Source organism: Corylus avellana, chromosome 3 (assembly GCF_965113065.1).
Source record: "Corylus avellana chromosome 3, dhCorAvel1.hap1.2, whole genome shotgun sequence".
NCBI classification, from domain to species: Eukaryota; Viridiplantae; Streptophyta; class Magnoliopsida; order Fagales; family Betulaceae; genus Corylus; species Corylus avellana.
The window spans coordinates 3,155,326-3,178,555 of record NC_142492.1 but is presented as its reverse complement, the minus strand read 5'-3'; the positions used below and the strand labels follow the sequence as shown (position 1 = coordinate 3,178,555).

The following is a 23,230-nucleotide window of genomic DNA, read 5'->3' as shown; positions in this document are numbered from 1 at the left end:
ATATATTCATATTTAGTAAATGATTGTTATATATATATATATAAATAATAGCATCATGTAAGAACTCTCGCTCACTCTTTCTTTATTCTATATATTCATATTTAGTAAATGATTGTTATATATATATATATATATATATATATATATAACAATCATTTACTAAATATGAATATATAGAATAAAGAAAGAGTGAGCGAGAGTTCTTACATGATGCTATTATTTACATAACTGATTATTGAAAATATATTGTACGTGTTATTTACAAAAGTCAACAGTAAATGAAACCCCAACAGCATAGTATTCACAATTCTGCATCACACTATATAGTCAACAAAATTTAGAAAATATATTTTCTAAATTTTCACCCACTCTGGCGGCTTTCTCCGTAGGTGAAAGAATGGTAAAGGGCGTGGCATTTTCGTTATATTTGTTCAATCATGCATCTTTGGTCAAATCACTTTTCATAAAGATTAAAGCGTCTTAGACAAATGGAAAAGGAGACTAGTGCAAGACTTGAGTGATTGAGGTTGGGGGACCCAGAAATAGTTATTGTGCTCTCATTTTCTTAAGGGTTTCTCAGTTTATCCTCCGGCCTCCATCTCTCTCGCTGACCATCTGCTCTACCACAGCCCCCCTTAATATCAAGAGGTACTCAATCGGCCCCTTAATATATATATATATATATATATATATAGTTATTGTGCTCTCATTTTCTTAAGGGTTTCTCAGTTTATCCTCCGGCCTCCATCTCTCTCGCTGACCATCTGCTCTACCACAGCCCCCCTTAATATCAAGAGGTACTCAATCGGCCCCTTAATATATATATATATATATATATATATATATATATATATATATATATATATTTCTGGTTTTTCCTTTATTTGGGTTTTGTTCAGATCTGATCTTGTATTTAATTTGGTTGTTTAGAAGAGTTAGGAAGATAATAAACAAATATTTTGGATGTTATGTTTTACTTTTTAGCTTTTAGTTTGATAAAAGCTAAGATCACGATCAGTTTGGATCTTAGTTATTTTTAGGAAAATATTTCATATTCAATCATTAAAAAAAAATTAAGATCATAAAGTTCTTACATTAGAGAGTATAAAGCTCTGATAAATTATAGCCAAAGCTATGAGATTATAACTGATAAGTGCCAAATATTCCATATTTGGACCCCTATTTATATTAGTTAATCCATTAATTGTGTCGTTATTTAATGTTTTGTGTTAGTTTTGTATTTTTAGTATTTTGTAAGTCGTCGAAGAAAAACTACAGGAAAAAATGCAAAATTTTGAAGAAAGCATATTTTGAAAAGACCTAGATTATGTGGTTAAGTTAAACCAAATCCAAGAAAAATGTTAAATCGGATTAAAAGATCAGATTTGATAAGATTTCGGATCGGATTCAAATTTTTATTATGTACATGTCTCAGTATTTTGATCATAACTTTCTGCTCAAATGTCAGATTGAAGTGATTCTAGCGGCATTGGAAAGATAACTCAAAATACTACAATTAATTGTGAAATAGGATTTTCTTAATTCGGACGGTTACTATGCTAAAATCACCTCGCAATAAAAGTTCACAAATCTGGATGAATCCTATTCCGATTTCAGACTTCTATTTTGACTAAGAGATAGACCTCCAAATTATTTAGGTTTAATAAGGCTTCTAGGAGTTCCCTAAGCCTATAAATAGATCTCTTTGTATTCAAGAAAAGATATAGAATTTCAAATAGCAAAATTATACAGTTTTTCTCTTTCTAGTTTAGGTTTTCTTTACATTTAGGTTTTATTTTTATGTGGAGCTAAATTCCTAACTAAGATTGGGAATGAAGCCTCACCGATGAAGAACTGATTTTATTGGGTTTATTATTTCAATTGTTTTACTTCTTTTCAATATGTGGCATGATTCTTGGATATATTGTTGTAATTCAAAGATACACTTGATGATTTAAGATAATTTCACATAATTGATTGATTGATTTTATTTGCCTAAATAATTGGATATCCTTTGTAATTCGTTCTACGGATACATTTGGTGTTTCAATTAAGATTTGATATCTTTTATGATTTACGGATACATTTGATGATTTAATTGATATTTAATTTTTCTTGTGATTTGTGCAATGAATGGATATATGGGATGATTTTGATTAATTGTTTGAAGCATAGTAAAACATATCTAAGATTTTAATTGTGAGAACTTCAGATTAATATTGATAAACATGGAAGTATGTTATGATTCGGTGAGTATGAATTCTCAAACCTTAATATTTTATCTCTTAGTTTATTTTAATTAGTTTATGTTTGTCTTTTAGTTTCAAAAATCAAAATTTAAAACCTTTTTTGAACTAGGTTAGGATTTAATTAGTTTATATTTAAATTGCTCTTTCAAGAATACGATTCTCTGTGGGATCGATCTTGCACTTGCAATCCATTAAACTACAATCGATTCGTGCACTTGCGAGTTAAATAAATTTGCACAACAACAACGTCATAGAAACAAACAAAAAAAATCTTACAATCAACTCCTATCTATGACTTCAACATTCGCTAACCCATGTCTAAACTTTAGTTATAGAACAGATTTGCTAGACTCAATCTAATACGTAGGTAGTTCATATTCTCAACTTTTATTAGATTGGATCTTAGTTTAAGATGCTTTGAAAGTAAATTAGTTTATAAACTTTATAGTATTAGTTTATAGTGTTTAGTATAAAACTTTGATCCAATCAACAGCCAACATCACCGATTAAGTAGAGGTGGTGGAGTAATGTTAGAAAGATAACTCTTATCCTTCTTTATATTTGTTGTTTTAGTTTTCATTTAATTTTTTTAGAGTAAAGTTCACGTACCCTTCAACTACCACTCAATTGATAATGTCCGTCTAAACTTTTAATTGTGACAAATTGACAATGTCCCCCCGACTATCAAAATATTGTCAATGTTCTTTCAATGACGAAACAATCCTTAGTAAAATAAAAATACTAAAAAAAAAAAATCATTTTTATAAGAAAAAATTTAAAATTTTCGATTTTTTTTATAAAGATTGAAAATTTTCTTTTTTTAAATCAAAATTTTCGTTTTAAAAAATATATATAAAAAAATCGTTTTTTTTTAAAATAAAATATTTTCGTTATTTTTTTTTAATATTTAAAAAAATAAAAAATAAAAAATATTTCGTTTTTAATTTTTTTAATTAAAATTTTCCTTTTAAAAAAATAAAAATTATTATTTTATTTATTTATTTAAATTTATAGAGGTATTTTTATCTTTTTGGTAGTATTGGGGTAAAATATATATTATAGAACATTAGCCTGCAAAATATATATTATAAATATATATATTTTTTCGAATTTACCACTCACTTCGCCATTCTACAACATAGCCTGCAAAATTTTACAGGGTCAAAGGGACTCCTAATAGCTAGTGAGGACTGTTTTGCACGCAACAGCACCTCAGCCCACACTGCTACACACGGTTTACTCGAAACTTCAAATGTTGTTATTTTCTGGAGAGATTTACAGCTGCGTCATAGAAAGGATTAATGGAGAGAAGTTAAGAGGGTAGCTTTCAATATATTAACCAACGCTCACCAACTCGATCAAGCGGCGCGCGCGGCTTTCTTAATTTGTAGGAATGGCAAAGGCCGTGGCATTTTCGTTATATTTGTTCAATCATGTTTCGTGAAATAACTTTCTATAAAGCGTCTTAGCCAAATGAGATATATGGCCCCAAACCAATGTATGTGAATAATGTGCTCTCATTTATTTTCTTAAGGGTTTCTCACTGCCTCCATCTCTTCCACCGACACACTGTCGCTGCCCATCGGCTCCACCACAGTCCTCCACTCCTCCCCTGATATCAACAGGTACTCGGTCGATCGGCACCTTGATATATATTTTGTTCGATTTTCTGGTGTGCTTTTGGTCATAGTTTTCAGGTTTTCCTTTATTTGGGTTTTGTTTAAATCTGATATTGTATATATTTGGTTGCTTATATATATATATATATATATATATATATATATATATGAGGAAGAGAAATGAATATTTTGGATCTTATGTTTGATTTTCTAGTTTTTTTTTTTTTTTTTGAGAAAAAAAAAAAAAAAAAAAAAATCGGTCCTCACCATTTATAATAAGTTTCCTCGTATCAAAATGTTCTGAAAACTTTATGGAGTGAGTAATACTCTACTCTATAAGTACTTTTAAGGTTTCTTTTGTATCTCTTTAAAACTGAAGTGGTTTATGAGATATACATAAATAACAAATTACTCCTGAAAAATACTATTTAGGATTCTTTCAACATTCTCAACTAAGTTTGGCCAAAAATACTAAATAAATGTGGATAAAGCATGTCAACTCGGTTGAAAATTGTGAGAGAATTGTAAATGACATTTGTCATTACTCCTAGTTGTTAAATTTTGTCAAAAACACTTTATGGATTTGATTAGTGTGCAATGTTAAAGCCAATTAAATTAAAAAAAAAAAAAAAAAATTATTACTGACACATGTTATGATTTTATTGGCATTGATATGATACACTAATGAAATCCGTCAAGTATTTCAGAGATCTAGCAGTACATTATGATCACATTGAGCTTATTGTAAATCAAGAAAATTGTATGGACTAATTTTACATGAAAGCCAAGATCATATATATATATATATATATATATATATATATATATATATATATATATAATTTTAATAAAATAAATTTTTTAAATAAAATAAGAAATCATTATTTAAAAGTGATATGGAAAAAATGTTGACCGGATTAACGGGCATTATTAAATTGGACGAAAACAGGAGGAACGAGTAAAAAACAAACGTAAGGATTTAAATTTGTGATTTAGAAACGTAGGGACTAAATTGATGAAATGATGCATTTACTGACGAAGTAAATAGAATATTTCCCAAAAAAAAATGAAATATTTTTTATTCAACACTTTGTGTTCTTCTGCAGTTCTTTGGCTGTACATTTTTTAAGCTTGTGGCATCTCACATAGCAAAATCGCAGGCATGGATCAAGTGGCGACTACAATTGCTAGTGAAGTAGTGGTACCAACTGGTCGAGTTCTTTGTACCTTTATCTATTCTATGATCAAGGACATTGTCAAATTCCAATCAAACCTTGATGGTTTGAAAGAGAAGATGGAAGATCTCTTGGCTGTCAAAGATGGAGTGAAAATTGAAACTGAATTAGCAGAGAACGATGGAAAAGAGGTGAAACCTCTAGTTACAAAGTGGCTTGATGACGTTCAAAAGCTTGAGGTTGAAGTCAATAAAATTCAAGATGTAAAGCTTTCTCCAAGGTCCTTGAATTGCATTAAACGGTATAGCATAAGCAGGAAAGTGGCAGAAAAGCTCAAAGATATAGAAGAGCTCCGAAAAGCAGGGATTTCACACTCTGCAGATGGTGTGGCTTTCAATCATCCAAGGCCCAAAGCAGTGGAGCACATTCCTGGACCAACAATTCAAGATCATCAAACAACATCTTCAAAGACTTTAACCGAAATTAGGACTAAGTTGTCTGATGATAAAGTCCGGAGGCTCGGTATTTGGGGTTTGGGAGGAGTGGGCAAGACCACTTTGGTAAGAACCTTGAACAATAACCTCAACAATATTTCTTCAATGGAGTCTTTTGGCATCGTCATATGGGTTACTGTTTCCAAGGATTTGGACATGAAAAATGTCCAAACTCGAATAGCTAAAAGATTGAATTTGGAGGTGAAAATGGAAGAAAGCCCGGAGCAAATAGCTATTCAACTTTATCAAAGACTTCAGAAGGAAAGAAAATTTCTGCTCATTCTAGATGATGTGTGGGAGAAAATTGATTTAGACAAATTGGGTGTCCCACAGCCTGAAGATCATAAGGGTTCTAAGATCTTATTGACAACTCGATCTTTTGACGTTTGTAGGCACATGAGCACAGTTGATGATGTTAAAGTGGCTGTTTTAAATGCAGAAGAATCTTGGCAATTGTTCAGTAGAAATGCAGGGAGTGTGGCCAGTTTAGAACACATTAAACCATCTGCGGAAGCAATTGTTAGAGAATGTTGCGGATTGCCTTTGGCCCTCGTCGCCATGGGAGTTGCTATGAATAAAAAGACAAAGGTCGAACAATGGAGGCATGCCTTAAATGAATTGCAAAGACCAGTATCTTGTCCATCACACATCAAGAAAATCTATACGAAATTGAAGTATACTTACGACTCATTAGAAGGTAAACAAATGAAACATTGTTTCTTGTTTTGCTCTTTGTTTCCTGAGGACTTCTCAATTGCAATAAGTGAACTTGCACAATGCTGGTTGGCAGAAGGTTTGCTAGATGAGCAAGAAAACTATGAAGATTCATTCGATGGAGTAATTAATTTGATTGAAAATCTGAAATACTCTTGTTTGCTGGAAGATGGTGCCCACGAGGACACTGTAAAGATGCATGACGTTATTCGTGATGTTGCTATATGGATTGCATCTTCCTCTGAGGATGGATGTAAATCCCTAATTCATTCAGGAATGGGCTTAAGCGAGATATCAGATGTTGAGTTATCTGATAATTCTCTCAAAAGAGTTTCATTTATGAATAACAAGATAGTAAGGTTGCCAGATCGTGTGTTACAATGTTCAAATGCCTCTACTTTAATACTACAAGGTAATCGAGATCTTGACATGGTTCCTGAGAAATTCCTACAAGGATTTGAATCACTCAAGGTCCTGAATATGAGTGGAACATACATCAACTCATTGCCTCTTTCTCTACTTCAACTTGGTGAACTTCGTGCCCTCCTCTTAAGGGATTGTCGCAATCTTAAAAAATTACCCCCACTCGAAGGGTTTTGTAGACTTCAAGTGCTAGACCTCTCTCTCACTTGTATCAAAGAATTGCCAAGAGGGATGGAAAACTTGAACAGCTTGAAGCAACTAAACCTATCCTACACTCGCTACCTAAAATCCATTCAAGGTGGAATTATATCTCAGTTGTCTTGTTTAGAGGTTTTGGACATGACAGGCAGTGTTTATTGTTTCAGGATGAAGGGAGATGTACCGGAGTACATGGCATGTTTTGAAGAGCTAAAATGCATTGAGCGATTATGCGTCCTCCACATCAACTTGAATAGAATCCCAAATTTTAGCAATGAAGATCTTTCCTTTATAAATAGATTAAGACAATTCCACTTTTTCATCGACGAACGCACCCGGATTAATGTATTTGGACACGTGGACGCTCTTTACCACATTTTGTTGCCGCGTAGACGTGGAAAAAGGGAGGTGACTATCAAGTCGTTTAATCTTCCTTCAGAAGAAGTACTGATTGGGCCATTGTTTAGTACTGCAAATGATCTCAGGTTAGATCATTGTACGGGACTGGGTGATATGCTAGAAGACTTGGTCATCAAGAGTGTTGTCTGCTTTGCTGGTTTAAAATCTCTTACTATTCAGAGTTGTAGCGGCGGTGTATGGCAAGGAGGATGTGTAGCCCAACATGATCTACTACCAAACCTAGAAGAACTTTGTCTCCGACGCCTGAATTACGGAAAAAGCATTTTGGAAGTGCTTGGCCATCTTGGGTCGAGATTTCTTGAACTAAAAAAAATAAGTGTGGAGTATTGTTCTAAAATGGAATATCTTTTTTCTTGTGGTCACTTCATTCACGCCCTGCCAAAGCTAGAAGTACTCAAGGTACAGTACTGTGACAAGTTAGGTGAGCTCTTTATTTATGATTCCGTGCAAAATATTGCTCCAGATCCTGTTGTTCCAAGCCTACGGATATTGGAATTGAAGTGCCTTCCTGAATTAAGGACTCTTTGCCAAGACGAAGAGATATGGCCGCATCTAGAGCAGGTTCACGTGGTCGAGTGCAATCTTGTTGGGAAGCTGCCTCTTACTGACCAAAATGCAGAAAACATGAAAGAAATAAAAGGAGAATCTCAATGGTGGAACACATTGAAGTGGCATGCTGACACAACCCAATCAAGTTTGATGCCGTATTTCCATCCAATTTGAGGAGGCATTTCAGAAACCAGGCAAGGAGCGTGTGGGATAGTGGGAGAAGTATCGTATAGTGCTTTGAAAGTTGTGAGTGGGTGAGGTGTTCCATTTTTTTTTTCTTTTCTTTTCTTTTGTGCATTTGAGTTTGTATTATGTTTGAGTGTATAATAATTTATTGTTTGGCTTGTCTGTGAGAATTGTCGTATATTTATGCTTTTCATGATATAACCCCCTCTATTCACGAGTTTTTTTTATTATAATTTACTCAAAAAGCCTATAAAAGATTATTAGTAATTAATTTCATTCCCCTCACTCAATTAACTAATTGCTATCAAAAAATAAAAAAAGTTTATAAGTTCATTTTGAACTATAATAATTTTGGTAGTTCTAAGAAAAAACGACATAAATTTCCTATAAATTAGGTTGTAAGAAATTTATGTCCTAAAAAAACTCAAATATTTACATAGTTCGACTACTATAAATTGGGTTGAATGCAAAAACATGTGTACATAATTGCATTTCATTCCCCTCACTGGTACTGGTGGGATTCTTTTCTAGATACAATATGGCACGGCAAGATAAGAAGAGGGTGGAAAGAGACATATGTCAAAGAATTGGATAAACCATTTAATGGTGCAAAAATCTTATTTCTATTTTCTACACTCACTGGGATATCAAATATTGAGCTTCATTCTACAAAAAGAAAGTAGAATGAAGCTCAATATTTGCAAATGCAGCTTTAAAATGGCAAATGCCGTGGCATTTTCGTTATATTTGTTCGATCATGTTTTGTGAAATAACTTTCAAAGCGTCTTAGCTAGCCAAATAACTTTCAACGCGTCTTAGAAGACTCCGTCTATGCTTTCATTAAGCCCCAAAGCAATGTATGTAAATTATGTACATGCTCTCATTTTCTTAAGGGTCTCTCAATTTCTCCGCTACCGATGCTCAGCTCCTCCGCAGTCCTCCCTTGATATCAAGAGTTACTCGATCGACACCTTGATATATATATATTTTTTGTTTGATTTTCTGGTGAGCTTTTGTTCATAGTTTTCTGGTTTTCCTTTATTTGGGTTTTGTTCATATTTTGTTCGGATCTGATAGTGTTTGGTTGCTTAGAAAAACAATGAAGATAAATTACCATTTTGGATCATTATGTTTGATTCCATAGCTTTAGTTCGATAACATGGCTAAGATATTGTATAAGCAAAGCCACACAAAATATTAATCTACAACAATCAATTACTCTTGAGCATTTCGCCTCAACAAAATGGGAAGAGAGATAGGAGAATAAATTTGAATTAATAGAATAAAGAAAGAGAGAGAGAGTTATTACATGATGCTATTATTTACATATCATAACTGATTATTGAAAATATATTGTACGTTTTATTTACAAAAGTCAACAGTAGATGAAACCCCAACAGCATAGTATTCACAATTCTACATCACACTATTTTCTAAATTTCCACCCACTATATTAAGACTGTTAATGATTACCCCACAGGAGAATGAAAGAATATCTGCACACCTGAGGAGAAAAAAGGGAATATAATGTTAACTCAGTCAAAGCTGCAAACAAACAAACAAAAAAAGAAAGAGTTAGGGACATTAATCCAAATATGACCAAATAAAAATACAAAAAGAATTCAGAATGAAGCACAATATTTGCAAATGCACTACACTCAAGAAATGCTGATTGATTTCTTAACCTCTCCCCACCTCTCAAAGAAACATACCTCTAATCAAACTCACCACCTTCATCTTCAAAATGATTCTCCATTTTCAGGCCTGCCTTGTTACTATTTACAAACTTGAGTTGAGCCTCCATTTTTAAGCTCTCTCTATTATTTACAATCTCAAGCCGAGCCTTTGTTTTTGGGCTGTCGTTATTAAATACAAAGCCCTTGGTTTCTACTGGCATTTGAGAACCATCAGATTCAGTTTCTTCAATGCCATTGTGAAATTCTACCACTGGAGCACCACCATCAGTCATAGAGTCAAGAGAGCCAGAGCTGCTCCCACCTGAAAGCCTCCTGTTAGCAGAAAGCCCAGACCTCTGATGCTGAAGTTGCCCATTGATATTGCTATCTAGAGCAGGGTTCCTGAATGACAAGGGAAATAGTACTGCACAATAAGACCCTCACTATTGTGCACAAAAAAAAAAAAAAAACTATATACAAGGGAAACAGCAAGAGTCATTACAGATGCACATTAAGCAAAACATATAATTTTATTTGATTGATAGGTTGCAAACCCATCCAGTAGATGTTAGACCCACGAACTCAAACTCCATCCATTCTGATAAGAGGAAGTAGTACTATTTAAGCCACAGCTAGTAGCACATCAAACAAAACATATAATCAACAAATATCAAGCTTTATCTAAGATAGTGTTCTTCAGTAAATAAAAGGAAGAAACAGGTCTCCATACATCCTAAAACATAATGGAAGAAAACACTGTTATTTAAGTAACAGTTGCATCTCCAGAAATAAGTAAAATAAATGGACTCAAAAACTTAGTTCACCTTGTTTGTTGTATTTTGGGAATCGGAAGATAGTCAAAAACTGGAACCAAGCCTCTTGACCTTGCTTCAATCATGCGAGTTGGAATTCTTTCGATTTCAATTTCCCCCCAAGCAGCATTTGTTTCATCCATATTCGTGGCTTCCACTGAAAGTATATCTGAAAGCAAATGTACAAGAACAATGGACATTTCAAATATCAAAGAAAATGCACGCATAATTAACACAAGACATATTTCATTCCAGTAGAACAAATATATACCTCAGGTTTTGCCCACAACGGAGTCCGTGCTTGATGCATCTGTAGTTCAGCTTCTGAGATATATAAATGATGTTTCTCCTCAGGACTGATCTTTGCTTTCATGAATGTACCTCCAGCTTCAGGATAGATGCTATTTCCCTTATTCTTTTTTTTTTAGATGAATAAGCAACTTCATTAAAAGCTCAAAACCAAAAACACCAAAGCACCAATTACAAGCCACCAGCTAGCACAACCTCACAAAGGCAAACCAACCAAACTAAACCAGAAACAAACTGCAGAACAAACTGCAGAAAAAGAAACCACCAAAACCAACAAAACAAATCCCCAAACTCAAAGTATCACTAAAAACATACCCTACAGAAGGCCTAGAAGCAAAGCCTCACAGAGGCTATATCCCATAAGACTATCAGGAAATTAAAAACAAAACAAAACCAGCAGGCCACAACCACAGCCTGATCAGCAAAGCACTTCTGCAGAAAGATTCCACAAAGAGCAAAACACAAGGTTCTCCTTATTTTTTGGAAACCTTCCTTTCCCAACTACTCTGGTTCGGATTTCCCACAAAATTTTCTTCAGCAATTGCTCCTCTGTTTTTGGATGACCTGCATGTTTGATCTCATTTCGAGTGCACCATATATTATAAACTACAGATCCCAAAACTAATCTGCAGAGCATAGCTTTGAGAGACTTGCAGCCCCAATCATTCAATCCCAATTGCAAGATATCCTCCCACACTATAGGAACATTATCCACTCTGCATCTAAACATACAGAACTTCCAAAGTCTATAGCTGAAACTGCATTCAAAAAAGAGATGATCACGGCTTTCTAACTGGTTCCTGCAGAAAACACAATTGACATCTCCATTATAACCCCAAGTCAACAATCTATCTCCCGTAACCAGCCTTCCTTTCATAGCAAGCCACAAAATGAAATCATGCTTAGGAATAGCAAAGGGGAACCAAACCAACTTCCACCAAGTAATCTGCTCCTTTTTCTCCCTAAGAGCCTCCCAAGTATCTGAACTAACAAAAACACCTTTCCTAGAAGCAGTCCAAATAGGCTTATCAATAGGCCACAAACTGATTTCTAAAAGACTAGCTTGTATGTCCACTAAATCATCAGATCTAGCAGGCTTCCAAAACCAACTTCCATTGTGGATAACAGAAGAAAGTTTGGCCTCCTCCCTACTTTGAGCATCATAAACAGCTCTATAGCCATATTTCTCAATTAAGATTTCAGCAGGATGCCAAAGATCCAACCAGAGGTAAATATTCTCCCTATTTCCAACCTCAAACCTCAAAAACTTTTTAGCAATATCCCTTAAATTGAGTAGCTTTCTCCAACACCAAGAACAATTTTGGGGGATAACAACACTCCAAAAGCTCTTTTACTTTAGAAAATTATTTTTAACCCAAGCCACCCAAAGAGAGCCAGATCTAGCAAAGATACTCCATATGTGCCTAAGCATAGAGGTCTGATTCCATACTTCAAGCCTCTTCAAACCCAAACCACCCTCCTTTTTGGGGAAACAAACTTCTGACCAAGCCACTTTAGCCTTTGCAGCCTCAACATCTTTCCCATTCCACAAAAATCTATTAAACTTCTGCTCAATAGACTTTATAATACACTTAGGGAGAATAAAAATACCTGTCCAATAAACTTGCAGGCTATACAAAATAGAAGAGATCAATTGAAGTCTTCCTACATAAGAGAGTTTCCTTGATAACCAAGAGTCAATGAGATCAGTAATTCTATCCAAAAGCACTCCACAATCTGCAGAAGAAAGTCTAGAAGAAATCAGGGGGACACCAAGATATCTCACTGGAAGATTACCCTCCTTCATCTGCAAATCAGTCAATAACTTGTTCTTGACCCTATCTGAAATTCCAGAACAATAAAAGGAGCTCTTTGAAGGGTTTGCCTTCAAGCCAGACAGCTCCTCAAACTCAACTAAAGCAGCTTTAATGACCTTTACGGAACTCACACTAGCTTCAGAAAAAATAAGCAAATCATCTGCAAAACACAGATGAGTAAGCTTCATCTTCAGACAATTAGGATGGAACTTGAAACCTGAATCAACTCCAGTATGGGCAGCCATAATTTTAGAAAAAACTTCCATAGCTAAAACAAACCAATAAGGAGACAGAGGATCTCCCTGCCTGAATTTCCCTTTTTCACTCCTTTAGGTTATATTTTATTGCTGTCTGAATTTCCATTCTCACCATATATGTCAAGATTATCTTCTCTCTCTCTTCGGTTTTGTTTCTGACAGATATTCCACTTCTGGATAGCCTCAACGACTAATCTTGCGTCACATTCTGGAGTTGAATCAGGAGCAGCGCTTAATCCAGACACCAGAACTGTTGGATCTAGAAAATTCGGTGTTCGCAACACATATTGTATCATACAACCAGAAGGAGAAAAGACCAAAAGGTGATACTTTGCCTTCAAAGAGTGGCAATCCGCATATAAAGCATTGCCTCTACAATTGTGGAAAGATGCAGCGATATCCCCAGAAAGGGAACTCATCCTGCCTGTTGCAGCAGCTGCAGCACCACTTACAGTGCCTCTCCATCCATTATTTCCATTCCTTATTCTGCTAACAACGGAAAGATGTACATAAGATGCACCAATGTCACAAGCAGAAGAGCTTCCGGGGGGTCCAGGCATTACTTTGAAAACATTTATGTTGTGTCCCTGGACCGAAGCGGTAACTAAAAGGGTGCTACTGGGGTCAAAGCATAATGAGAATTGTCAAGTCAATAATGTGCTTCTTCAATATATAGCCAGAAATTGAGAGGGACTGGACTTGGAGTGTAGCCATGAGCCATGGACAAAGCCAAATTGATGTTGGCCTTTCAAGTAGGCTGAGCCTCCCATAGAAGATAGTTATCTCTTCATAACTTAAGGGTTAAGGGTTTCTCAATTTATCCTCGGCCTTCATCTCTCTCGCTGAGATGATCGGCTCTACCACAGTCCCCCCCTGATATCAAGAGGTACTCGACTAGCACCTTCATATATATATTTTTTGTTTGATTTTGTTTGACTTTCTGTTGAGCTTTTTTGTTCATAGTTTTCTGGTTTTCCTTTATTTGGGTCTTGTTCATATTTGATCTTGTATTTGGTTGCTTAGAAAAGTGAGGAAGATAAACAAATATTTTGGATGTTATGTTTTATTTTATAGTTTTTAGTTTGATGAAAGCTAAGTTTGGATCTTAGTTTAAGACGCTTTGAAAGTTAATTAGTTTATAAACTTTATAGTGCAGCTGCTGATATTAGTTTATAGTGTTTAGTTTAAAACTTTGACCCAATCAACATCCAAGATCACCAATTAAGCTGAGGCGAGGCGGTGGAGTAATGTTAGAAAGAGGACTCTTATCATTGTTTAAATTTTCATGTAATTTTTTTATAGTAATTAAAGTCTACGTACCCAATTGACAATATGTCTCAAGACCAAAAAAAAAAAAAAAATTGACAATGTCTCTCAAAACTTTCAATTATGACAATGTCATTTCAAACTATCAAAATATTGTCAATGTTCCCCAATGACAAAACTACCCTTAGTAAAATAAAAATAAAAAATTGAACGAAAACACTAGCTAGCTAAGAAGTTTGTTTTGGTAAGAAGAAAGAATTTAATTGAAACTCCTGAAAACCTTAAATATTTCATTTTAGATTTAGAAACCAGGGACTAAACTAAATTGATATGTCGCATTTCTCAAGGAGTAAATATCAAACTGTATTAAACTAATCTATTTATTAGTTAGTTTTACAGTTTTAGATAAACAGCTGGTTAGTTAATATTCATACACGTGTGTATCACAGCAGTTAGGTTAGTTGCTGATTTGTTAGCTTAATCATCTTGTATATAAACAGGTCAATGTAATCACAATTCATTGATTGAATAAGAGAATTAGTTTTTTCTCTTTGTTTTCATTGTTTTCTTGTTATGGTATCAGAGCAGTGAGAGTTCCTGCCTTCCTCTGTTTTTCAATTCTTCCGCCATTAAACTTCCTTCAAAGCTTTTTCTCTGTTTTTCATTTTTTCTTTTCTCTCAAACAATCTCCTGTAATGGGTGATGATATTTTGGTTTCTGCACCATCTGCAGCCCCTCATGAGACTTCTGTAGAAAGTCCATATTTTCTTCACCATGCAGACAGTCCTGGAACTGTTCTTGTTTCTCAACAATTGAATGGTGACAACTTTGTCACATGGAAACGATCAATGGATATGGCGCTGGTGGCCAAGAACAAGTTTGGTTTTGTGGATGGAAGTCTTCCCAAACCATCTGTAGGTGATCCTAACCTACATTCTTGGGTGCGTTGCAATAATATGGTTTTGTCATGGTTACTAAACTCTGTTTCCCGAGAGATTGCAAACAGTGTCCTTTTTCTCAATACTGCATCTGTTGTTTGGAGTGATCTGACTGAGAGATTTAATCACAGCAATGGACCACGAGTATTTGAATTGAAGAGATCATTATCCTCTCTCCAGCAAGGTACAAATTCTGTAAGTACATATTTTACTCAGCTTAAGAGTTTGTGGGATGAACTCTCTAGCTTTCGTCCTCCTTCTACTTGTACTTGTGGTGGTTTGAAACTTCTTCTTGATTTTCATTCTCAAGAATATATTTTTCAGTTTCTCATGGGATTAAACGATTCTTTTTCCAATGTTCGAGGTCAAATCCTTCTGATTGATCCTCTTCCATCCATTAATAAAATTTTTGCTATGGTTCTTCAAGAAGAAAGACAACGTTTGGTTGCCTTCTCTCGTACCACTCCTTTGTATTCTGAGCCTACTGCTTTGATTTCCAAAGCCATTCCTAAACCTCCATCTCGTTTCTCTAAGCCATATAACCGCAGGGAACGCCTCACTTGTACTCATTGTGGTTTCTCTGGCCACACAATTGACAAGTGTTACAAGTTACATGGTTATCCACCGGGTTACAAACCAAGAAGCCAAATTCATTACTCAGCTAGCTCCGCTAATCAAGTTCAAGAAACATCTCATGCAGAACCTATACTGCATATTACTCCTGATCAGTGTCGTCAGTTGCTTGATCTGATCAAACCACAAGAAAATCAGAATCATGATGTGAGTTATGCCAATCATGTAGGTCCTGCTTCATCTACTCAAGATCATTTGTTTTCCAACATGGCAGGTAATATTTCATCTTCATATTGTAGTTCTTTGAACCAACAATATTCTGTTTTTTCACCTGTGCATTCACAAATGCATGTTCAAACTTCTGTTTGGATTATAGACACAGGGGCTACAGATCATATGGTTAGTTCCATATCATTTTTCACTTCTATTACTGCAAAAGTGTCTAGAAATGTTAAGTTGCCTAATGGTCAGTTTGTTGAAGTCACTCACATAGGGACTGTCAAAATTTCTGACTCTTTCATTCTCACTAATGTCTTGTGTGTTCCATCTTTTTCATTCAACCTCATTTCTGTTAGTAAACTTCTTCACAATGTTCATTGCTGCATTATTTTTCTTTCTGGACATTGTTTCATACAGAACTTACTCACTTGGAGGACGATTGGCTTGGGTAAAGAGAAGAGTGGCTTGTTTCATCTATTGCTGCCTACATCAAGGAGACATTCACCTGCTGCCCAGACTTTCATTCCACCTAGAGCTAATGTTTCTGCTTTAAGCCCTTTTAAAAATTCAATTGCTGATGTTTGGCATTTTAGGTTGGGTCACATTTCCAATTCCAGAATCAAACTTTTACATGATTCTATCCCTGCCATACCATGTAATTCTCCTACCATTTGTACTGTTTGTCCCTTAGCTAAGCAACGTAGGCTTTCATTTCCTATTAGTACCTCAAGTTCATGTTCTGTTTTTGAATTGGTCCATTGTGATTTGTGGGGACCTTTTGCTGTTTCATCAATAAATGGAAGTCACTATTTTCTTACCTTAGTTGATGATTTTTCCAGATATACATGGGTTTACTTACTTCATTCTAAATCTCAAACTAGCAATATCATTCAAATCTTTTACAATTTAGTTCTTACTCAATTCAAGGTCAAAATCAAAACAATTCGATCTGACAATGGCACTGAGTTTTCCATGCATGATTTCTTCAACTCCCATGGAATAATCCACCAACTTAGCTATGTTGAAACTCCACAACAAAATGCTGTTGTGGAACGTAAACATCAGCATTTGCTGAATGTGTCTCGAGCATTGCGTTTTCAAGCTCATTTACCTCTTAAATTTTGGGGTGATTGTGTTTTAACAGCCACTCACATTATCAACAGAATTCCTACTCCAAATCTTTCTAATAAGTCTCCTTATGAGCTTCTGTTTTCCAAAGTTCCATCATATGATCATCTTAGGGTGTTTGGTTGTTTGTGTTTTGTTTCTACCTTACATCGAAATAGAAATAAGTTTGATGCTAGGGCAAAGCCTTGTGTTTTTATTGGATATCCTAATGGCATTAAGGGATATAAACTTTATGATCTTACTTCCAAAACTCAGGTTGTATCTCGAGATGTTCATTTTCATGAGTCTGTTTTTCCTTTTGCTTATCTTCATCACTTCAATTCTGATGGTTCCTTTGTGATTCCACATTCCTTGTCTGATATTTCAACTCCCACTAGTTCAATTCCTGTTTCTGCAGCAGAAAGTCTATCTAGAACTTCTATTTCTCCTGTTTCATCTTCTGCAATTGATCCTTTACCTGATTCCATTGTTTCTTTACCTGAGTTACCCAGTGTTTCAGTTCCTACCTCTATTCCTTCTAGAAAGTCTACTCGGCAGAAATGTAAACCTGGATATTTGCAGCAGTATCATTGTAACTTAGCTACTCAATCTTCCAATTCAATTGATCCTAAGAGTGATATTTCTGTTTCAGGTATTCCTTTTCCCCTCAATTCTTTCCTTGATTACAATATGCTTTCTGATTCTTACAAACACTTTAGTTTGGCTGTCTCATCCCAAATTGAACCTCAGTTTTTTCATCAAGCTGCATCTTCTCCTCAATAGCGTGAGGCCATGGCAACTGAAATCAATGCCCTTGAAGCAAATGATACTTGGGAAATTACTGATTTGCCTTCTGATAAGCACCCTATAGGCTGCAAGTGGGTTTATAAAATCAAATATCGAGCCAATGGAGAAGTTGAGAGGTATAAAGCTCGTTTGGTTGCAAAAGGGTATACACAAAGAGAAGGTCTTGATTATAGTGATACATTTTCACCAGTTGCCAAATTAACCACAGTGAGATGTCTTCTAGCTTTAGCAGCAATTCATAATTGGCATCTTCATCAATTGGATGTCAATAATGCTTTTCTGCATGGCTCCCTTGATGAGGAGATTTTTATGAAGTTACCTCCTGGTTTTGGTTTGAAAGATTCATCTAAAGTTTGCAAGCTTAAGAAATCACTTTATGGTCTTAAACAAGCCTCAAGACAATGGTTTTCTAAATTCTCTTCTACTCTTATACAGCATGGTTTTACTCAATCCATGTCTGATTACTCCCTTTTTACTCAAGTAAAGAAAACCTCTTTTATTATTCTACTTGTCTATGTAGACGATATTGTCATAGCAAGTAATGACAATCTAGCTATAAAAGAGCTTACACAATTTCTCAATTCTGCTTTTAGTTTAAAAGACCTTGGAGAATTGAAGTTTTTCTTAGGGCTTGAAATTGCAAGAAGTGCAAAGGGCATTTCCTTATCACAAAGGAAATATGCCTTAGAAGTTTTAGATGATTGTGGAATGCTTGCATGCAAACCCTCTTCTGTTCCTATGGAAGCTAATTTCAAGTTGTCAAGAGAACAAGGTGAATTGATTTCTGATCCAACCACTTACAGAAGGCTTGTGGGAAAGCTGGTTTATCTTACAATTACAAGGCCAGATTTATCATATTCTGTGCAACTCTTAAGTCAGTTCATGGATTCTCCTCGTCAGCCTCATCTTGATGCTGCACACAAGGTCCTTAGGTACCTTAAATCTTCTCCTGGACAGGGCATTTTCTTCTCAGCTTCTTCAGAATTACATTTGAAGGCATTTTGTGATTCTGATTGGGCCGGATGTCCTGATAGTCGCAGATCAGTCACAGGGTTTTGTATTTTTCTAGGAGATTCTCTAATCTCTTGAAAATCCAAGAAGCAACATACGGTCTCAAGATCCTCTGCTGAAGCAGAGTATCGATCCATGGCTGCTGTCACTTGTGAGCTTACTTGGTTACATGCTTTACTGAAAGATTTGCAGCTTCAACTTCATCAACCAGCTTTGGTTTTTTGTGATAGTCAAGCAGCTATTCATATTGCTGCCAATCCTGTTTTTCATGAACGCACCAAGCACATCGAAATTGATTGTCACATTGTGAGAGAAAAACTTGCTACTGGTTTGATTCGCACACTGCATGTTCAGTCCAAGCATCAGCTGGCTGACTTACTCACCAAGCCTCTCTCTCGCACAGATTTTCATTCTATGTTGTCCAAGTTGAATGTCATCAATATTTTCCATCCTGCTGAACATTCCACTTGAGGGGGGGTATCAAACTGTATTAAACTAATCTATTTATTAGTTAGTTTTACAGTTTTAGATAAACAGCTGGTTAGTTAATATTCATACACGTGTGTATCACAGCAGTTAGGTTAGTTGCTGATTTGTTAGCTTAATCATCTTGTATATAAACAGGTCAATGTAATCACAATTCATTGATTGAATAAGAGAATTAGTTTTTTCTCTTTGTTTTCATTGTTTTCTTGATAGTAAATATAATATTTCCCTACAATTAATTAATTTTTTTTTTTTTTTTAATTTTATCTAACACTTTGTGTTCTTCTACAATTCTTTGTCTGTGATTTTTGGCAAAACAGTAGCCATGGAAATGGTGGGTGCGGTTGTTAGTGAAGTGGTGGTAGCAGTTGGCCGGGTTCTCTGTCGCTCTATATCTATTCCAAGATGAAGAACATTATCAAATTCCAATCAAACCTCGATGTTTTGAAAAAGAAGATGGAACGCCTCCTTGCTCTGAGAGATGGAGTCAAAAATGAAACGGAATTAGCCAAGCAAGAAGAAATAGTAGTGAGAACTCAAGTCATAGAGTGGCTTAAGAAGGTTGAAGAGCTGCAGCTTAAAGTCAACCAGATTCAAGCAGTAAGGCTCTCTCAACTGTCCTTAAATTGCAGTAAATGGTATAGAATAAGCAGGGAAGTGACAGAAAATCTCAAAGATATACAAGGGCTCCTAGAAGATGGGAGGTCACATTCCGGTGCTGTGGCTGTCAATCATCTAATGCCCAAAGCGGTGGAGCGCATTCCTGGACCTACAATTCAAGATCAAACAACACCATCAAAGACTTTAGGCGAAATTATGGCTTTATTGTCTGATGATGAAGTCCAGAGGATCGGTATTTGGGGAATGGGAGGGGTAGGCAAGACTACTTTGGTAATAAACTTGAACAATAAGCTCAAGAGTATCTCTTCAATGCAGCCTTTTGGCATCATCATATGGGTTGCTATTTCCAAAAATTTGGACATGAAAAAAGTCCAAAAAGAAATAGCTCAGAGATTGAATTTGCCACCAATAATGGGAGAAAGTACAGAGAGATTGACTAATCGACTTTATGAAAAACTTGAGAAGGTGGAAAAATTTCTGCTCATTCTAGATGATGTATGGGAGAAAATTGATTTGGACTATTTGGGTGTCCCTTGGCCTGAAGATCACAAGGGTTCAAAGATCATATTGACAACTCGATTTTTGGACGTTTGTAGGAACATGATGACCGATAGACAAGTTAAAGTGGCTGTTTTAAATGATGATGAATCTTGGCAATTGTTTAGTAAAAATGCAGGACATGTGGCGAGTTTGGAACACATTTCACCATTTGCAAAAGCAATTGCTAGAGAATGTTGTGGATTGCCTTTGGCCCTTGTCACCATGGGAGCTGCTATGAGAGAAAAGAAAAAGGTCGAACTATGGAAGCATGCCTTAAATGAATTGCAAAGATCAGTGTCTTGTCCACCACACATTGCGGATAAGATCTATAAGCCATTGAAATGGAGTTACGACTCATTAGAAGGTAATAAAATAAAATATTGTTTCTTGTATTGCTCTTTGTTTCCTGAGGACTTCTCAATTGCAATAAGTGAACTCGCACAGTGCTGGTTGGCAGAAAGTTTGCTAGATGACAAAGAAAACTATGAGGACTCATTCAATAGAGTAATTAATTTGATTGAAAATTTGAAGGATTCCTGTTTGTTGGAAGATGGTGCTCATGACGACACTGTAAAGATGCATGACGTTGTTCGTGATGTTGCTATATGGATTGCGTCATCATTTGAGGATGGATGTAAATCTCTTGTTTGTTCAGGAATTGGCTTGAGCCAGATTGTGTGGTACAATGTTCAGAGGCCTCCACTTTGCTACTACAAGGTAATCGTCTCATTAGCAATGTTCCTAATAGATTCTTGCAAGGATTTGAAGCACTTAGGGTCATAAATTTGAGTGAAACTAGCATCCGTTCAATGCCTATTTCTCTACATCAACTTGGTGAACTCCGTGCTCTTCTTTTAGGGGGTTGCAATTATCTTGAAGAATTACCCCCACTGGAAGGGCTTTGTAGACTTCAAGTACTTGACCTCTCTGCCACTCGTATTAAAGAATTGCCAAGAGGGATAGAAAACTTGAGCAACTTGAAGCAACTGAACCTATCCTCCACTCACTCTCTAAAAACTATTGAAGCTGGAATTATACCTCGATTGTCTTGTTTAGAGGTTCTGGATATGACGCACAGTGGTTATTGTTTCTTTATGAAGAGAGATGTACAAAAGGGAATTGCATGTTTTGAAGAGCTAAAATGCCTCGAGCGATTACTTGTCCTCTACATCAGATTAGACAAAATCCCATATTTCAGCTATGAAGATCTTTCTTGGATAGATAGATTAAGACAATTCTACTTTTTGGTCGACTCAAAGGGGGGATTCTTACCAATTAGACATGAAAAAAAGGCGTTGTCTATCAGGAGTCTTGACCTGTGTTCAGAAGAATGGATTGGGCCATTGTTGAGTAATGCAAGCTCTCTCAACCTTGGTAATTGTTTTGGACTAAGTGATATGCTAGAAAACTTGATCATTAATAGTGTTGGCTGCTTTGCTAGTTTAAAATCTCTTTCTATTGAGAGCTGTAGCATCAGTCTGTGGCGAGGAGGATGTGCTACCCACTATGATCTACTACCAAACCTAGAAGAACTTTATCTTCGAGACCTGAATTACGGAGAAAGCATTTTAGAACTGCTTGGCCATCTTGGGCTGAGATTTCTTAGACTAAAATCAATACAAGTGGAGTGGTGTTCTAAAATGAAATATCTTCTTTCATGTGGTTATTTCATTCACGCCCTGCCAAATCTAGAAGTAATCAAGGTACGGTACTGTAATAAGTTAGGTGAGCTTTTTAGTTATCATTCCATGAATATTACTTCAGATCCTATTGTTCCAAACCTACGAATATTGGAATTGGAGAGCCTTCCCAAATTAACGACTCTTTGCCGAGAAGAAGAGACATGGCCGCTTCTAGAGCAGGTTCATGTGTCCATGTGCAATCTTGTGAGAAAGCTGCCTCTTACTGACCAAAATGCAGAAAACATAAAAGAAATAAAAGGACGCTCACAATGGTGGAACGCATTGAAGTGGCATGCTGACACAACCAAATCATGTCTGCAGCCTTATTTTCATCCAATTTGAGGCATTTTAGAACCTGGGCAAGAGGTAGTGAATATGGATAGTGGGAGAGCTGTATCGTACAGTGCTTGAGAGTTCTTTGTGATTGTTGTGTTCAATATTGTTTTTCTGCCTATGAGTGTGTATAACATTTTGTTGTTTGGTTTTCTTTTTTCTAATTCATTTATTGTTTGGTTTCAAACTATTCTAGTCATCCTGATAATTTACTCCTTGCAAATATGATCCTCATCGTAAAAGAAATTCTTTGCGGCACCTCTTGCTTTAAAAGCATCTAGAAACTCCATGACAGAACGGGAAGAAATTTACTAAAATAATTATTGCAGAATCAAAATATGAATCTACAACAATCAGTTACTCGAGCATAAACTTGAATATATAGAATAAAGAAACACTGAGAGAGAGTTATTACATGACGCTATTATTTACATATCATATCATAACTGATTGTTGAAAATATATGGTACATGTTATTTACAAAAGTCAACAGTAGATGAAACCCCAACAGCATAGTATTCACAATTCTGCATCACACTATTTTTCTAAATTTCCACCCACTATATTAAAACTGTTAATGAACGTACCCTACAGGAGCATGAAAGAATATCTGCACACCTGAGGAGAAAAAAGGGAATATAATGTTAACTCAGTCAAAGCTGCAAACAAACAAACAAAAAAAGAAAGAGTTAGGGACATTAATCCAAATATGACCAAATAAAAATACAAAAAGAATTCAGAATGAAGCT

The 23,230-nt window shown here is 35.5% G+C and overlaps 3 protein-coding genes and 1 pseudogene across 5 annotated transcripts; 3 read left to right on the top strand and 1 right to left on the bottom strand.

Annotated features, from left to right (window-relative positions):
• Positions 1–507: 507 nt before the first annotated feature.
• Positions 508–8,213, top strand: LOC132173914 (disease resistance protein At4g27190). The gene is made up of 4 exons (XM_088514775.1): positions 508–648; positions 730–797; positions 3,784–3,874; positions 5,029–8,213. The coding sequence occupies exon 4, from the start codon at positions 5,031–5,033 to the stop codon at positions 8,013–8,015; it is 2,985 nt and encodes a 994-aa protein (XP_088370901.1). The 5' UTR covers positions 508–648; positions 730–797; positions 3,784–3,874; positions 5,029–5,030; the 3' UTR covers positions 8,016–8,213.
• A 1,080-nt stretch (positions 8,214–9,293) lies between these two features.
• On the bottom strand, positions 9,294–10,921 carry G18F (autophagy 18 F-like protein). 2 transcript variants are annotated; one of them, XM_059585594.2, is made up of 4 exons: positions 10,787–10,921; positions 10,528–10,684; positions 9,740–10,105; positions 9,294–9,572 (listed from the first exon to the last, which is right to left on the bottom strand). In XM_059585594.2, exons 2-3 carry the CDS (start codon positions 10,656–10,658, stop codon positions 9,742–9,744), a joined length of 495 nt encoding a protein of 164 aa, XP_059441577.1. In that variant the 5' UTR covers positions 10,659–10,684; positions 10,787–10,921; the 3' UTR covers positions 9,294–9,572; positions 9,740–9,741. The 2 variants fall into 2 exon arrangements, with proteins under 2 accessions (XP_059441577.1, XP_059441576.1); XM_059585593.2 differs by having other exon boundaries at positions 9,294–9,531.
• Positions 10,922–13,318: 2,397 nt separating this feature from the next.
• On the top strand, positions 13,319–22,587 carry LOC132173918 (disease resistance protein At4g27190 pseudogene; annotated as a pseudogene). The gene is made up of 2 exons (XR_015911778.1): positions 13,319–13,784; positions 19,626–22,587. The product of XR_015911778.1 is annotated as a disease resistance protein At4g27190 pseudogene (transcript).
• Positions 14,792–16,657, top strand: LOC148586691 (uncharacterized). The gene is made up of 2 exons (XM_088515046.1): positions 14,792–15,949; positions 16,312–16,657. The coding sequence occupies exons 1-2, from the start codon at positions 14,860–14,862 to the stop codon at positions 16,344–16,346; spliced, it is 1,125 nt and encodes a 374-aa protein (XP_088371172.1). The 5' UTR covers positions 14,792–14,859; the 3' UTR covers positions 16,347–16,657.
• Positions 22,588–23,230: the final 643 nt, after the last annotated feature.

What these genes read in the sequence shown, in the direction of transcription:
- G18F (XM_059585594.2), bottom strand. Translation starts at nt 10,658, where the DNA reads ATGGATGAAACAAATGCTGCTTGGGGGGAAATTGAAATCGAAAGAATT. An exon ending in CCCAAAATACAACAAACAAG is followed by an intron (nt 10,106 to 10,527) that starts GTGAACTAAGTT and finishes CTTGTCATTCAG; the next exon opens with GAACCCTGCTCTAGATAGCA.
- LOC148586691 (XM_088515046.1), top strand. Translation starts at nt 14,860, where the DNA reads ATGGGTGATGATATTTTGGTTTCTGCACCATCTGCAGCCCCTCATGAG. An exon ending in TTTGTTTTCCAACATGGCAG is followed by an intron (nt 15,950 to 16,311) that starts GTAATATTTCAT and finishes TGTTTCATACAG; the next exon opens with AACTTACTCACTTGGAGGAC.
- LOC132173914 (XM_088514775.1), top strand. Translation starts at nt 5,031, where the DNA reads ATGGATCAAGTGGCGACTACAATTGCTAGTGAAGTAGTGGTACCAACT.